The 17723-nt window shown below is 44.5% G+C and overlaps 1 protein-coding gene across 6 annotated transcripts in view; it reads left to right on the top strand.

Annotated features, from left to right (window-relative positions):
- The window catches only part of MYO7A (myosin VIIA), a 97315-nt gene that overhangs the window by 27273 nt on the left and 52319 nt on the right, over window positions 1-17723 (top strand). For 4 of the 6 annotated variants that reach the window (XM_033051246.1, XM_033051250.2, XM_033051249.1 and 1 more), the window contains exons 3-5: window positions 11631-11744; window positions 12749-12901; window positions 15883-15900. In XM_033051246.1, coding sequence (XP_032907137.1) covers window positions 11631-11744; window positions 12749-12901; window positions 15883-15900 — 285 coding nt within the window. The remainder of the gene's footprint in view (window positions 1-11630; window positions 11745-12748; window positions 12902-15882; window positions 15901-17723) is intronic. The other 2 variants (XM_033051247.1, XM_033051252.2) reach the window with 1 other exon arrangement.

The raw sequence follows: 17723 nt of genomic DNA on the forward strand, positions 1-17723 counted from the left end.
TGTGCTCTGTGGTCTCTACGTTATTCCAGCCTTCTGGAATTTGATGTTCTATTAGCATCAAAGTTTAATTAAAACTCGTGGAGAAATCATCAGAAACAAGTCTCCTGATGCATTTGGTAATTCCAGAGAGTTACAGCAGATGGGGCTGGTATTGTGCTATGCAGCTCTGTGGCTGGTCCACCTGCTCCCTCAGACGGACCCACCACCAGCACTTTGGTAAGTTTTTCCAATACTGTAGGCACAGGGATTGAGGAATCCAGGCAAGTTGTTGTAATTAGCAACCTGCTCTGAGTTTCCTTTTCAAGGTCATCTTGTACATAGGCAACTCTGGAGTCTTCAGAACCTCAAAGCAAGCAATGAAACACAGATTATTTTTCTGGGTTTTGATAAGTACTCATAGGATTCTTTTGTTTTCTGTTTCATTATGAAAAAAGAACTATGTGCTTCACATTCTCAAGACTTTTTAAATAGAAAAATAGTATAATAGAATGGTTTGGCTTGGAAGGGACCCCAAAGATCATCTCATTACAATTCCCTGCAATGGACAGGGACACCTTTCACTGGATCAGGTTGCTCAAAGCCCCACCCACCCTAACCTTCAACACTTCTGGGTTTGGGACTGCCACACATTCCCTGGCAACCTCTTCCAGTGCCTCACCACCCTCACTGTCAAGAATTTTTTCCTGATACCTAATCTAAACCTAATCTAAACCCGGGGTTTTTACATCTTGGAGTGTCTTTTCTCCTTTTGGAAAGACGCTACTTATATTGCAGTATCTCTGTACCTTTGTTGCTGGCACCTAAGGAACAAAGCCCAGTATTGAGATGTTTTGAATTGCATCACAAGCTTTGCCAGCATGGTTTGTATGTTTTCAGTTATGTTTTCTCATGCCATCCTTTCCTCTCTGGGGCTGGCTTTTCAAACACACCCCTGGAGTAGTCAGCTTGTCCCTTCAGCAGTCATATCACAAACTCCCTGAGGATGCCACTCTCTGAGCTGCAAAATAACCTCCCTCTAGAACCCCTCAATCTCCTCAGTAATCGTCACAACCCTCAGTGGGTAAGCATAGGTGGTGTGCAAAGTGGACAGATCTGCTCAGATCTGGTGTGGAAATGAAGGAAAAGTAGCATTACTCCCCTTTCATTCAGTATTTCCAAAGATGAGATAATCTATTTAAGGAGCAGGGCTTGTCTAAACAGATGAGTGTGACTTTGGCTAATGCAGACCCTTAGCACAGACACATTTCTGCTGGGAAGATTGCATTTACACAAGACTACTACTATATAGGAAAATAATATATTTGCAGTACAATTAAGCACTCCTTTGTACTAAGTCTGCATCTTTGTTTATGCATGAAATGCTGTGCAGATTGCAATAGTCCCACATCTGTTTGGTACACAGGAACTAATTGCAGACTAGGTCTCAGTGAGGTGGTGAAAAAGCAGGGAGGAGCAAAGGAGAGCCTGAAGTCAAGAAAAAAAGCAGAAAGCATCTTCCCACAGCATGGAAGATAAAGCTAAAACTCTGAAAGAGAATTTGACAAGTTGTGTGTGAAAAGTAAAAGATATTTTTATTGGAGATGGTGGGAAAATATTCTTTGTTTCCAAAGGAATAAAATCAGCCAAAACAATTAAATTCATGTGGTTGTTTTTAGGCTTCTTTGAACAGTCTGCATGAGCCAGGATTAGAAACATCCCTTCCAATTTACATTTCTGCGTATCATCTTCTTTTTTTATTTTTTCCCCTTAATCAGTGATGTACAGTGTAATTCAAACTGTCCTTTCTGCAAATCATTGTGATCTTGAAAAGGCTGTATGCCTCAGAGGCAGAGTAATGTTTTGTAGACATACCTATTTACCTCCATCTGTTACATAGTTCTGTAGCTCTCATGCTCATCAGCTGGGATTCTGCTTTCATGAATCAAATCAAACAATTCTCTGCCTTCATCCAGGGAATAAAGCTCATCCATGAGTGTGGCAGAGCCTCTATCAGCTCTGCTCAGTGGTGCCACAGCAGGTACCTCACAGGCAGCAGCTCCACTCCCCTGGCCATGCTGCCAGCTCTGTGTTCTTGGTGCTTTCCCTGCACCTGCACTGGGGCTTTGCTTTTTGCCTGGGGAGTCAGCTCAGGGAATAAACCAGCAAAACACTTTGCAGAAACACGTGAAAATGTTGCTGTTGGGTTAATGCCCTGAGATGGTCTGCTGGGGATCAAATCAAAGAAAAAAATCATAGATTCTTTGAGGCTGATCTAGTCCCCTACAACAAGCACAGACATCTTCAACTGGATCAAGTTGCACAAAGCCCTGCCTGACCTGATCTTGAAAGCTTCCAGGGATGGAGCATCCACCACCTTTCTGGGCAATGTGTTTCAAAGCAGTGTTTCACCACCCTCATTGTAAATTAACTTCTTCCTAACATCTATTCTAAATCTCTCTTCTTTTAGTTTAAAACTGTTACCCCCTTTTCCTGCTAAAAAGTTTGTGCCCAGCTTTCTTGTAGCCTAAATCAACCCTACTTCAATTTGAAGCCATTCTCCCTTGTGATATCACTACATGCCCTTGTCAAAAGTCCATTTCCAGCTTTCTCTTGGGTCTTCTTTAGGTACTGTAGAGGCTCTAAGGTATTTTTGGAACTTCCTCTTCTGCAAAGAGAAATTATCTCAGTTTGTCTCCATAGCAAAGGTTCTCCAGCCTTCTGAGTATTGTCATGGCCTCCTCTGGTCTCACTCCAACAGGTCCATGTCCTTCTTATGCTGGGGGCTGCAGAGCAAGTGGGGTCTTACCACAATGGAGGTGAGGGGAAAGAACCCCCTCCCTTGGCCTGATGGCCACACTGGTGGGGATGCAGCCCAGGATGCGACTGGAATTCCGGGCTACCAGTGCACATTGTTGGGTCATGTCTAGTTGCTCATCCATCCTGTTCTTCTCAGTGCTGCTCTCAATCCCTTTATCCCCCAGCCTATAGGACCTTGCACTTGGCCTCGTTGAACCTCAAGAGGTTCCCATGGGTGCGCTCTTTGAGCTTGTCCCTCTGGTGGCATCTCATCCTTGAGGTGAATCTACTGCACTACAGAGCTTGGTACCATCAAAGGGATGGGAAGACATAGCTGAGTAGTATTGTCCAACTTAAGAGTCCATTGGAACCAGCATCCCTCCCAAACTCTGCTTAGAGAAGGAGATGGCATTCCCTTAGCACCATCTTCCTAAAACTTGACATATAGAATAACATTCATTTATAGAAAAATATCCGAAGTGTTTAATTCTGCAAGGAGTTTCCATCATGCCTGCTCCCGCAAACTAAGGACGATTTAGCCGCACCCTTGGCTCTCTGGGGATATGGGGTTGACTGTTCCTGGCAGATTAAGAGTGGATCTGAAAGTTCCCAGAGTGATACCCATCAGCCTCTTACTCATAGGACCTGAAGGAATATGTCTTGGTAAACAATGCTAAATTATGGGCTCCCATCCTAAAGTGCTCCCCTTCTGATTCCTTCTGTTTTTATTTTCCCTCAATCCAGTTTTCCAGATTTGGACTTCTTATGATTTCTCTGTTGTCTTCATTTGGACTTCTTCCATTTGCATTTAGGCAGGACCCAGCCATGGGGCTAAAAGGCTCAGTCTTCATTTCCTGTTCCACTTCTGCATCTTAGTAGATTTTTCAATCACATCCCAAGCAGCATCCATCAGCTTTTTGTATGAGACCTGATAGGGCTCTGGCACAGGTTTTGGGTGGGTGACACCCGAGGACAGCCTAATCTGCTTGTAGCATCAACGGATTGCCGGATTCTCCACTTCACCCGTGACAGTAATGCCACAGGAGCCATGGATTAAATCTTCTATCTCCCTGTTTGTCTGCATGCTTAAACTCCTCTCTTGAGCCAAGAGGTCCCAAACAGTCAACAACAAGCTCCTTGCCAAAAGCCAGGGAAGAGGTCAAGCATCACTGGGAGCTGAGCCTCATTACACCGCACTAGGTTGCACCCTGGTAAATCCGACTGAATCCATCATTTTTGCTCCCAGAGCCTTTGACTATCTCTCAACACCAAATGGGAAAATGTTGGGATGAGTGTCACATTTGTGGGAGGTTCTTCTCACTCCTGTCAGTATCAGAGTTACGGGGTGAGTAAGCAGTGCATCAATTACTGAATTATTTAACAACTCCTCTTGTATCTCTTCCCTGGCTTCAGGAAGCCTTTGTGTGTAGCTCGTTACCTTGGCTGACAGCTGGTGCCTGATGTACTACAAGAAATTGTGAATTGAATCTTCTTTGAAACAGGATAATTATTAGTGTTAGCAGCCACCAGCATGTGCACTTCTCTACGTTATCATTTGCTATTAAACAGAAATGCTAGTTTTTTCTTCCTTTTCTACCTCTTCCTGATGATAGTGGCAAATGCACAACTAGACATGAGTGCAAAGAATAGCGATGAGCAGTCCTGGTTCTCCCTTGGGTTACACAGCTGTGAATCCAGGAGGAGCTCTGTTAAACTGAGCAGGGTACACCTGTGTAATTGAGAGCTGAACTGAATCAGGTGATACCTAGAGGTGATGATATGTGGTTTTAGTAGAGCACAAACATTCTACTGCCTGAAGGATTCAGGCAGCTGCTGCAAGTCCTAACCAGCATGATCAGCTGCAGTGTACCAGTACATTTGGATTTCAGTGTGCTCACTAAATCACACTGAAATTTGGAGCTGGGGGAGTATCCTATGTTTCCACTGGTATCATGTGCACTAAGGATTTTCTTTCTTCAAAGATGAGCAGGAAGTGAGTAAAGGACTCAGCTCTGGAAACCTGGATGTGTGATTGTGTCTGTTTCCATAAGAAAAAAAAAAACAACAAACAACTGCACAAACACACAAACAGGTTGGTTTACATCAGTTGTCAGAGATAAGGCCCACAGATAACATTTGGCCCACACAGTGCATCAACAACCATTCTGCAGGGTATCTTTCTTGTTTTAGAAAAGCAAGTTTTAGAGCTGCAGGGAGTAACTGCTGGCCTGAGTCCACAGACAGCTTTTGCTAACCACTGATTTTTCCATATCCTTCAGCAATTTATCTGAGTATCAGACCTTAGGGATTTTCAGTATCCATGCAATGGATAGGAGCCACCTTAGCTAGCCTTGGACACATGTATTGTAATTCTGTAGCCCCAAACTGTTTTCTTCACACTCTCATTTAGATCAGCATCTGCCCTAGTTTAATTAACTGCTTTAGTGAACATAGGAGAATGCCACTTTTTTTTTTTTTTTTTCTCTTGAATGTAGAATAGGCTAGGCTAGGATATTTCATTTGAAAAGGATGATCATCTGGAAAAGGTCTGGATATCTTGCTGAGAGGTGAGCACTGGGTTAAGTTGAGCTGTACCTGACCTTTTGTCACTGAATAACTTAGCTTTTCAGTGCTAGCTGCAAAATAATTGATCCAAGAACACTTCTTCAGCCCCGGCCTGATGCGTTTTCTGATGCATTTTCTTTGGGACTGAGAAACAGTCTGGGACAAAGAAACCCAAGCTTTAATTAAATTAGGTGTTTCAGCTGCCGTGAGGGTGCTTCCTGCAGGTGGGATTTCCCTTTTCTCCAACAGTAAGGCCCATGCCACTGCAGTAGCACTTAATGGGAACTCAGGCCTCAGCAGCAGCACAAACTTATTGCCTTGTGCCACATCAGTTCTTCAGGATAAACATTTACCCCTTTCTATGAGTATGCACAAAGCGTGTCACAGCAGGACCTTGATCTGTGCCTGCTGCTGCAGAGGTGCAGTAAATCATCAGAGCAGGGTCCAGCATGGCTCTTCTGGCTCATACTTCTGTCTCTGCAGGGAAGGGTCTAATGTTACCCCCGGGGGCTGTAATCTAAACCGGATGGCATTGCTGACAGGCTGCCAGCCAGCTAAAGGTTTATTTTCCTCCACCGTGGCCCTCCCCTTATTGTACTAAGTATGTGTATTTGTTTCCCACATAAGGCATAGCACATTCCCTCAGAAAAAAAGCAGGCTTAATGCTGTTGCTCTGCCTTTTGATGCATAGAGAAGGGAGGCTGGTTTCCAAGCTGGGTCATCCCTTCCAAGGAATGGGGTTTCCCATTTCCAGGAGCAGCTCGGGTCGCTCAAGCAGACCTGCCTGCAAATGCCAGGTGTCTCTGGCTGACACGTGTGACTCTGCCTAAGTGTCCCCAGAAAATCTGCTGCTAGCTGAAGAGCAATGTGAAAAATAGAATGATAATGTGTGAAAATACAGATCTTCAGCAGCCTCAGGAGAAAAATAAGCACACTCATATAATAGGACTGCAGAGACAGGATTCAGTCCTCTAGGGTCCCATCTGTCTTTTGGATCCTATTCCAAGGATAACCTAAAGCAAATCATTGCAGTCCTCTGCTCTTTAGCTCACTCTTTGGCAGCACACTGGGATACAGAGCCTCATACCCTACAGGGTATGGCTGGGCAATGATGGCATTGTCTGCTCCAGTGCAAGGTGAGAGAAACACTCCAGCTGCTCTCTTGGATCTGCTGCTCCCACACTGCTCCAATTTCTGTGGCACAGCACAGGAGAGGTGTTCTGGTGAACAAAGAACCTCTGTAGGACCCCACTCAAATCCAAAGAGCCCAACCTATGGGTCCCTTTATATATATTTAATCAGTTTTTCCTTCCACATGGATCCTCTCATTTTGTTTTTTTAGCTTTGATTTGACAGCTATCTTCTGCTTTCTAGGGGAGCAAAACTGCAGTCATTTACACAGCACTGTGTGTTCAGGTCATGCTGAAGGTAATCTCTCTTGGGATTGCTGCATTCACTCTGTCCCCTTCTACCTACAATGCTATCATGCCTCATGTATATTTTTGCTTGCTTCTTTGGTGGGCATCCAGCTAAATAATCTTCACTTGGCTTCTTATCTATAAGACATGATCTCTTCCTTACTTTCCCTGCACAACTACAAGAATTACGTACCTTATTGTTCCAGGGCTTTGTAATACAGCTTAAACCTTCAACTTTGCCTGTCCTTTGGGCAAAGGTTGCCTCACTGTTGTCACTGCTGCTCATTCTGAGTTCAATGTACCCATCATCTGCTGTTGTCCTTGGAGACTGTGTCCATGAAGGGTACCTATGAAGCCTTCCTTTGTCTAGAAAGCTTACCTTCAAGCATATAAAATCACAGAATCATTAAGCTTGAAAAAGACCTCTAAGATCATCAAATCCAATCATGAATGTAACACTGCCAGGCCTACCAATGAACTATGTCCCCATGCCTTGTTCTTCGTGGACAAAAGGATTCAAACCCCTGTGGAATCAAGGCATCAGTAGAGCTTTGCATTGAAACAGTGGTAAATGAGAATGTCTTAGCAGCTGCACTGTTTTATCTAGTCATGCATTGCTCTGGTCTCTATAAATGGCACTGCTGTAAATTCAAATTTTAATGGAAGAAATTGGGCCTGAGCGATAGTGGTCTGAAATTCTCCAAATGACCAGAAAAGCCTGTCTTAGCTGAAAATGAGGTATTTCAAGTATTTCTAATATAGAACAAGAAAAAAACAAATCTGAGGTAACTGTAAAATGTCTTGTGTTCTTCTGTTTTGGCCAGTGGTCCTGATTAGTCCTTACTAGAACAGTCCTCACTATAGAGAAGGAATGATTGCAGAAATGTGTTTGTGGAGCTGGCAGGTGTAGAGTCAGTGGAACCTCATTATTTCTGTGATACCTCCTTGTATTGAGCCCATTTTCATTCAGCACAGGCTTTCCTCTCACCTATAGGCACAGAGGCCGTGCTGTGCTGAGCACCTTCCACTCAATTATTTAAAATTCTGTTGCTATGGATCTGCTCAAGGTGATCAGTTTAAAGAAAATGCAGATGGCCTCTGGTTTTGAGTTCCCACTGCGCTTTGGTTAATTTGGTATGTAAAGGTATTAGGTTAATTAAATGCCATGTGTTGCATGGGGACTGACTGCATTTGTGGATTAATAAGTATCCCAGAGTGTTCTGTGCTGAAAGTCCTCAAGCTGGCAGACGGTTATTTCACTAAGAAAGGAAGGTAACGGAGAGAAGTCCTGGGGAAATGAAGAGGTTTCCTGTTAATCCTGCAGTTGTTTTTCCAGAACACGTAGTTGCTGTGTCCTTCAGGTCCTTGACAGAGTATCAGCCCTTGCTGGAGAGCCTGGAAGAATTTAAGTGAAGAGAAGCAAAGTTGTTCAGTTTGCTCTGAGATTCCCACAGGGTTGTTCACATACAGTGAGCATGTCAGCTGGCCAGGGGAGGACCGTGGCTGGTGCATGGAAATTTTCCTGCTAGGAGAAGATCTTTACCAAGAGCCATATTGTGAATCAGGTCAGAGGGTGTCCTGTGAGCGGCAGGTATGGTCGTGCCGCGGGGCTAGAGCAAACCAGCCACTGCATTTGGGCACTCGTGGTGGAATACACCATGTAGAAAGCAGAGAGAGGGACAGATACCACTGCAAAGTTTTGGAGATGTTGAAGAAGAAGAAAGTCGTTTTCATGCAGCCATGCGCTGAGGTGGTGGAAGATCAGGAGAGAGACCAGGGCAGATGGACACTGCTTCGCAATGTCAACCAGGTCCTGAAGCCCACGACCATGCTAGCGGTAAGAAAGGGGGTCCTAAGCCCTGAGCATGGCTGGAAGTTTTCAGGCTGCTTTGAAATCTGTCTTGCTGTTGATGGGATCCTTGTACTGCTTATGCCAGCTTCTCTCACCTTCCTCCTTTGTCCCCCCCACCAAGCACTGTAGCTCCCCTGCAGTGCAACCTCCTTGCTCTTCACATTTGGAAGCTCCTCCTAAAGATCTTCTTTGTGAATTGTGTGGATCTGTGTGTGCTGTTTCCTCCTCTTGCACCGTTGTTTGGTTGTCAATGCCCCCAGTTTGTGAGGTCCTGAGGGTCTGCCCCAGAGCAGTTTGGAAGGTTTTTCTGCTTTGGAAGGGTACTAAAAACCACTGGCTGCACTGAGCAGGAAGAGATGGACCACACTGACACTGTAAAGGGTCTGGTGGTATTCTCACTTCTCCAGTAGTCTGTCATGTATTTTGGGAAATAAATGGCACCAATATAGGCATGCCTCTGAGGCAGGTTATGCAACTCACAAGCCACAGCTGGTATATGCATGAATCACCCTGATTTGCCCTGAAATCCCCAATATATCTGCTGGGTTTGGGGCTGATCCGGAGGGATTGCTTCCGCAGAAGGAATGTAACTCACTTCCATGGGGTTTATATGAAATTGATTAAAGTCAGAAGAGGAAATAGGTCGGCATTCTTAATAAGTGATGTTATTTTATAACCCCTCCCAACCTTCCTGAGCTTACCAGCTTAGCCCATCCCATAAGACTTTTTTCACCAGTATTAAGAACTGCACGTTAATGGATTTAAAAAGAGCAGTTTGAGGGGATGAGCTCTCTGCATTAGGCAGACAGAGCACAGAAGTTGTCTTAGTGGTAGCAGAGTATCAATTTACCTTGGGGAGGGCAGACTGCCTTTTATCTCAGCTGTTCAGTAATACACTACACAAAGCAGACTGCTTTTTCAGCTATTTAGTGTTAGAGATTTTAAAAAAACCCACAGCATTGCAATTCTTAGATTTTTGATCAAGAGCAATTTTTACAGAGCTGCTAAGGTGTTGGAAGGGTTTTCTGCTGAGCAGGAACTGAGCAACCCAGCTCATCTCTTGCTGACACCTTGATCAGGTTACCTACCATGTGCATGAATTTGCCCAGTGATGCAGAGAGGATAACAGTGCTGAACATTCTGAAATGCTTTGAGAATCCTGGATCAAAGGAGATAAAAAATAAATATTAATATAAATTGATTTATAATGTATCTGCTCCTGACACTGCCTTCATTAGTTGTGATTTTATTGCCTTTTTAACTATGTTTTGAGATGTGAGGATAAAACAGTTAATGAGAAAAATATATTAATATTATATTTTCATGATCTGGATAAAGATACTTAGAGCTGGAGCACAACCTTCTGAGGAAATGAAAACCTAAACTAAGGACTGGATCCTGAGCTCCATGAAAGCATGATGACTTTGTTAATATCCTAGTGGAAATCTAGCAAGCAGCTGCCAAGGGTAGAGTCTGCCACAAAATGATTGGGAGTTCCTGGTGTGTAGTTTCTCCATGTGTGGTTCCCTGAGTGTAACCTCACATCCTGGTGTACTCACAGGTTTGTGTGTCTTGGAAGTCCTAGTGAATGATGACTTGGAAGGTGATGTCTCCAGTTCCCCCCACCCAGCACAGAGATGAACATGGTTTAGCAGCCTATTGGGCCAAACTAAATCTATAAATATGCTCTGTCCACAGAAGTGGTTGATAGTTGATACTCAAGAAAGGGGTTATATCGGAGCGCATGCAAAGGTTTTCCCTTCTCCTTCTCCCAGCAGTTTTTCAGGACTTCAAAAGGTAGATACTGCATTTGCATCACACTTAATAGGTACGAGTGGAGCTGGTCCCCAAGAATGTGGTGTTAGGTGGGGCTACAAGTCCACAGCATCATCATCAGCTGCATGAATGAAAACATACCTGACAACTAGATTGCTCCCAATTTCAATACCTTTTCACCTTGAGAACAGAGGTGGGAAATAATTCTGCTTTGTTCCAGTGTGGGTCCTGCTTGAGGCTTTAGTTTGTAGTTATTTTGGAGTTTGCTTTTCTATTGAGGAAAACAGCTTCTTTAAAAGCTTTTTTGCATTTGAGTAATTTAATAGCCACAGAGCTGATGAGCAGATAGTCCCTGCCCAGCAGGACTGACAAAGGTGTATAGGATCAGTAGTGACATGAAGTGAGTGGATAGGGGTCAACTGCCTGCTGTGTCTTTCAAAATGCAATCACACAGGTCTGAAATGAAAGAGGTAAAGCATTTGAAACATTTAAAAGGATGTAGCCTTTTGGGATTATGGATGCTAAAACTTTGCGCAGCTTCAGGACTCAAATGAAAGTGCTCAGAGCAGATAAAATCCACTTAGAAGTATTAAATGCAAACAGTCCACCCACACACTGCTGTAGCTGGAAGAACTCCTGAAGAACATATATCTGCCACTGTGTTTATGTTCTTAACCCATCTTTAGTCATTCCCTTTTCAGCAGTCTCCAAGGAATAGTGGGTATTGGTTATCTGCAAGTAAGAACGGTGCTACAAGCCTCCAGATAAGGCTTAGTAAAGCTCAAAACTATCTCCTAAATGTGACTTCCTAGGTTTGTACATTACACAGAGAATAACCTCTGCCTGGGTGGGTTTTTCTGCCTTTATCACTGTTCTGTAACCACTCTGTGGCCAACAGCCACTCATGAGCCTGAGTAGCAGAGAGTTAGGGCAGTGGGACAGCAGAGAGGTCCGTACACTGTGGACCATGCCCTGCTGCTGGCACCGTGCAGGGGATTTCACAGAGCCATGGAATCATTCTAGTTGGATAAGACTTCCAAGATCTTCAAGTCCAACCATTAACCCAGCAGCAGCATGTTCATCACTAAACCACGTCCCCAAGTGCCACATTTGCCTCCCTGAGCCTCTGTGAAAAGGGGTGGTTTGTGAGGGAAGTCATTTGACTCGTGCTAATGACTTGTGTAAAACAAGGGATGCTGAGCTCCCTGCAGCGCTGAGTGTAACTGTGCTGTCTTTGGTTCCAGGGGGATTATGTGTGGATGGACCTCAAAACCGGACGGGAATTCGATGTCCCCATTGGAGCGGTGGTTAAACTGTGTGACTCTGGGCAGATCCAGGTCGTGGATGATGAAGGCAATGTACGTATAAAGAAAGGCTTGTGATGTCCCTTCTTCAGCTCTGTGGCCAGGGGTCCCACGGCCATGATAATCAGCTTTGTTGTGGACTTCCCTTATGTCCTTGGGAATCAGCTGTGCCATGTTTTTCTATTTGTAAAGACAAGATAATGTTGTGTCCCTGTTTTTGTGGCTGTACTGGGAGTACAAAATTGAGAGCCTTCTTGACAACAATGATAGCAGAAGCCCCCAGAATACATTTAGGTAGTTACTTGAGCAAACCCATCTCAACCTGAGGTTTCTCTGTTGTTATCCAGTCCCTCCTTACCTCCTGCCAATACCTGAGGTGCCCAAACACCAGTTCTCCTTTAATTTCCCCCCTCTATTTTTGTGCAGTGGTGGCTATTTTAGAGTGAGGTCTGTATCAAAGTGTTTCTCTGTGCTTCTTTTTTTTTTTTCTTGCTGAGGTAATTGTAAATGCTCTCACTCCCTTCAAGGGTAATAGACATCTGGTTTGGCAAGATCTTTGTGGGCAATTTGTAGTGGCTTTTGAAGCCTTTAGAAGTGGTGAGTCAAAATTGCACTGCCAATAAAAGTATGACTTTACCACCCCTGTACATCCCTTTCTCTTTTCTAAATTATCTTCTCTCTGCTCAATAGTATTTTTTAGCAGAGGGTTAACCAGTGATATGAAAATGCAGTTATGAAGGGGAAGACAAATTTTCTGTTTGTTATAAACTCCCCTGATATGCTGGATGACCATGTTGCCCTGGAGGAGGCTCCTGCCAGAATGGCTTGTGTCTCTTGTCTCTTGTTGCTCCAACAAAACTCCAATAAAAAGATGTTTTCCTCCTTCTATTACAAATCTTTCAAATTCATCACTGCCTTGCCCCAGGAACAGAAGCTATGCACATGTGCTGATGATACCCTGTGTATGTTCTTCTGTCTGGTCCTTCTATTTGTTCGTGTCTTTAATCCAAGTGGTCTTTCATTTGGCTTAACTTTCTGTGGCCTTGCTCTTTTCCCAGGAACACTGGATTTCCCCACAGAATGCCAGCCACATCAAACCCATGCACCCCACCTCCATCCATGGAGTGGAGGACATGATCCGCCTGGGGGACCTGAACGAGGCAGGAATTCTCCGGAACCTGCTGATTCGCTATCGGGAACACCTCATCTATGTGAGTGTCTACTTCACCTCCACCTCTGGTTCTGCACCCCACCCCCTGCTCTCCTTAGCTGTGGAGAGCCCATGTGGTGGGGAGCCCTGACTGAACGGAGCATCTAGGTTTCCACCTCACCTTGTCCCAGGTGGTGAAGGGCTCTGACTTTGGGGGAAATTGCAGAGCTTCTGGATGCCCCAGCAGAAGACCCCATGAGTTGGGTAATGGGCAAAATCCGCACCACCTTGCTGTCCCACCCCTGTAGAAGTTTTAGGCGTATGTATTAGCTTTCTAAACACAGAATAACCAGTTCAACCCAGGCCATGAGCATGTTGTAGTCATCTTAAAGCAAAAGCTTCTGTAGAGGTGTAAACTACATGCTGAATGTGATCCTTCTGCCCTTTTCCCCTGAACTATTAATTTATTTAACCCAAGGGGGTGAAGGCAACCAATGCTGGAGGTGGAAGGGGTGGAGAAAGGATGAAGAGGGGCATGCATGAAATAATTGGGAACAAAGAAGGGAGCAACTCCCAGAATATCCCTAAAAACCTTCCCAGTCTGTGTTCATGGCTCTGGGTTGCCCTGGGTTGCCTGGGATTCTGGCAGTTGATCTCTGAGGACAGCAGTGTCCTTTCTTAGGTCAGCTCAGTCATGTCATGCCCAGTGTACGCAGTGCAGCCTTGCCAACCCTAACAGACACTCACAGATTGAGGGGTTTACAGGGAGCCAGTCAGAACTGCATCTCTTTTCTGTGACAGCATTGCAAAGGCCACCTCCCTGGAGGTGACAGGAGTCAGCATTCAAATCTCTGTGCTGGTTTTCTCTGTGCTGGGTAGACTTCTTTCTGTTCTTCAAACAGAAGTTCAGAGTGCACATGTGTTTGCTGCTAGATAATGTTCTCAAACAGCCTCTACAAATACAGAACATTTGGTATTACTCTTAAATCCTACAGTTTTCAGATGTTCAGGTGAGTGCCTGCTGTGCCTTTGAAGGCCTTGTCAAAGCCTTCTGGTCATCCAATTTTTAAAAGGCTCTAGGGACTACTAGATTTTCAGGCCAGAGGGAATTGCAACACAATCAGACTTCACAGCTAAAATAAGCTAACAGAGTATGGGTGGGATTTTCCCTATCAATGTTTGTTCATCACTGCTTGATGTCCAGTGCTTTTTGATAGGATGGTTTTGGATTAGGGCTGGGCAGTGATGGAGAAGACACCACTGCTACACAGGCTGTTAATATGATTGACAGCTCCTTGCCTCCTCTCTGGGAGATATCCATCTCTTCTTTCAGAGATGGAATCCAATTCTGGAGGAAGGGGACATGGGTGCTGAAAAGGCACCCATAAGTCTCCAAAGTTTGGAGGAGAATAGAGACCTCCAAATGCATCTTTTACTCAGACACTTTATTTGTTGTGCATGATCCTAAGTCCCCTGTATTGTCAGTTTAGAGAAAAAGATTATAAAAACTATTCCCACATTAGATAAACTGAATTTCTGCTTTATAATTAAAATTTCTTGCCATTTATAATGATAAACTAGCAAGTTAACAGCCCAGATTCATACTTGAGGTGGTGTCTCCACGGGCATCCGTAGCAGTCACCAGAGCTGTCAATAGAGCCAACAGAGACAAGGTTGCCTTTTAGCTGTGCAAACAGAAGTGCCTCTCAGATGCTTTAGAGCTGACTGGAGCTTGGATATCATAGAGGACTCTATTTTGGAAGAAAATTTTAGGCTGGAAGTCCAACCTCCCCCAGCTTAGAGCACGTCTATCTTCAAGGTTAGGGCAGTACTCATGTGGATAACTGAATTCAAGTTCATTCACCTTAATGCCACCTGAGAAGTACAGATGGCAAATAATTTTTAGCTGATTGGCTCATTCAAGGAACTTGTGTCTACCCATTGAGCATTGCCCCTTTTCCCCTGCTTGTGGGCACCCTGCAGGGGCACAAAGTGGATTCCTGCCATTCTCTCTGGGAAAGCTTGGGTCATGTTCGGTATTTTTTCAGTGCTGTCCGTGTGTCTCTTCTGGAATGTCTGTATTATCCAGCAAGTGCCTGTTGCCTCTCCAAGTGAGCGGAGGTCCACAGATACAATTCTGTGTGTGCAGTATTGGATTGCCTGTGAATACACCAAGCTCCTTTGTAAAAGCTCTGTCTTTGAGCTCCCTTGCCCAGCTATTCACAGGCATCCAGGAAGATTAGGAACGCAAACAAGCACTAGACAAAGTGTTGTTTGGCAACATCATCTTAATAAGGGCTGATGCAAAGGGCAGCTTTTAGCCCAGAGGTGAGTGTAGGTGGTGATTTGGGCTGAAATGACACAATAACCACATCAGTTTCTCTGCAAGTTCTTCTGGTCCGATGGTGACAGTGCAGTGTGTCCTACAGAGTTCCTGCCTAAGGGATGGCCACATCCCACAAAGACATTTGCATCACAGTGGTTCCAGGTTACTGTGTCTTGATTGCTCCACACCACTAATGGCTTTAGAGTGCCAGCCCAGGAACTGGGCACAGCACAGCAATTAATGCAATCCCAAAATCAGAATGACACTCTCAAAATGACAGAGAGTGCATAGCTTGATAGAGAGTTATGCAGACCACTTCTGTCTACAGGTGTGTAGTTGGAAGCTCAGGCACCCAACGTTAGGTTAAGGTTGCACTCTATTAAGAGCGATGGCACTAGGAGGAGTGGATTTGTGTCGGATGTGGTAACTACTGATGACAGTCTTGCAAAGCCAAGGTACCACCATATGGATGCCATGTGTGCAGGGGACACCCAGTCTCCTGAGGCGTTTTTTCTGTGGTATAATTACCCCTCTCTTATAGATAGTGAAGTTTCAGTGCTTGAAAGGATTTCTGAGCCTGCTGAGTAAATGATTACTTTTCCAATGGGACTTCTATTCCTCTTGTTTCCTCTTGTCCTTAGCTTTGTGGAGGATGTAGTTCTGCTGTAATAAAATATAATTTCGCTTTTTCTTCTCCCTCACATTTTACTCCTAAGACAAACTGCGGCGGGAGGGTAAGTATGACTCTTGGCAATGCCATTTGCAATGTCATGCCTTCCACTGGATCACCTTTTTCTGTTCACCATTGTGGCCGTCTCATTTACTTTGCACCACCATTGCTGCTGCTTCATAAATGCACTGAGAGCATCCATCTGCTTTGGTGCAGAACTTGACCCATATGGTGAAGTTGTGACACCTTCCCAGAGCTGGAAAGTCCCCAACCTGTGACTGTGGTTAAAGCTTTAAGTGCTTCTTAGTAATGACCTTAACTTGAAGGAAAGAAATGTCTGCAGCAAAATATTAAGAACTTCAGCAAGGGCTTCTTGCCCTTAGTTTGGCTTGCAGGCAGCAAGAGAAGCTATGCAGAATAGCAAGAGAGCCTGGTGGGGAGTTTAGACTCGTGAGTAAGGTTAGATCTCTTTATCTGGAGATGAAACCAGTGCCTGCTGCTGCTCTCTAAGGGCTGCCAAAATGCAGTAATGTTTGGTTTGGTAGAGCTTTAACCCCATAACAATCCAGATGAAGTCAGCCATGGTGTTCTGGGTAGCGAGGGAAGCAGGCTCAGAAAGGATTTGTTTGGGGCTAATTAAAATGTAGGTCATGCAGGCAGTAATGAATTTGCTGTGAGATGCAGTTCCTGTGGTCAGCTTCAGCAGAGTCCCTGCTCTCAGTAAAGCTTTCTTTTTCCAATAGAAAAGGGCTTTGACATCACCCAGCAATAGAAACCAGTAAGCTACTATTTCCTTGGAAGTGCTCTTTGGCCCCTCATCAACAGAGTGAACAAAGTTTTGCCTTCTGTCAGCTGTGAGAACTGGGCAAATCGTGATTATTTATCAACTAGGAATGACCTACAAAAACAAGCAATAGGACAAGAGTTCATGCTGACAAAGTGTTTTGTGGATCACAAGGGAAGGGTCAGTGAGAGCATCCAGAAAGCATTCCTAATGGTTAACACCTTTAAAAGCCTCTCTGTTTGTATTTGTGGCGGGGCAGACCACTGTGACTGAAATGCAGGGATTTCAGCGGCCTCTGCAAAGAGTTTGATTTTTTTGTTTGTTTTTAGAGAGGCTCAAGGTAGATGAAAAACATCCCTAAAATTAACCTGGTGATAAACTGTAAAGAGGAAAAGAGCTTTTCACATATCTCAGCTAGGACTCATAGGAGTCTTCATTAGGGATCTTGGTGTCATAATCCCATTCAGAAATTGAGTTTCCTCCTTCTCTGAGCACTGAGGTTACCTTTTCTGTCCCCTTTGAAGGCTCCTCTGGGATGTCTCTGCTCCCTATTTTCAATGCCTTCTTTTTCTAAAATCCAGTCTAAATTATTTCACAGCCAGTTTCTACCCTTTGGAGTTGTGACAACATTGTTCTTGAGCTAAAAGAGCTTTTTTCCCTTCTGGCACATAATCCCCTGTTACAGAGAAGAGTATTGTGTCCTTTCTCAGTTACCAATGTAAAGTCAAACCTCACATGGGATTGAACTGAAAGTTGCTCTCTTGTGTTGGCCATGAGACTAAAGAGTGAGGAACCCCAATGGCTTTCATCTCCCTGCTGTGGGACACAATTGCCACCTACTGGCTGCCTTCAGGATGCCCAAACTGGTGGCAAGCTTTGTGTAGATGGTGGCAAATTACTTCTTCTCTCTCACAGGCATCCTCAGACGGGCCACTTTGCTGCTTTGTGCCAAAGTCTTACTGGCTTTAGGCCATGCAGATGAAAACCCGTAAGGATTATATGAATGTTGAAATTACTTATTTTGTTTCCTGAAAAAATATATGCAGTAGTTGGGGGCACTTTCACAGCTGGTTCCACCAGGAAGGAAAGGTGAGATTAATCTT

Source organism: Catharus ustulatus, chromosome 2 (genome assembly GCF_009819885.2).
Source record: "Catharus ustulatus isolate bCatUst1 chromosome 2, bCatUst1.pri.v2, whole genome shotgun sequence".
NCBI classification, from domain to species: Eukaryota; Metazoa; Chordata; class Aves; order Passeriformes; family Turdidae; genus Catharus; species Catharus ustulatus.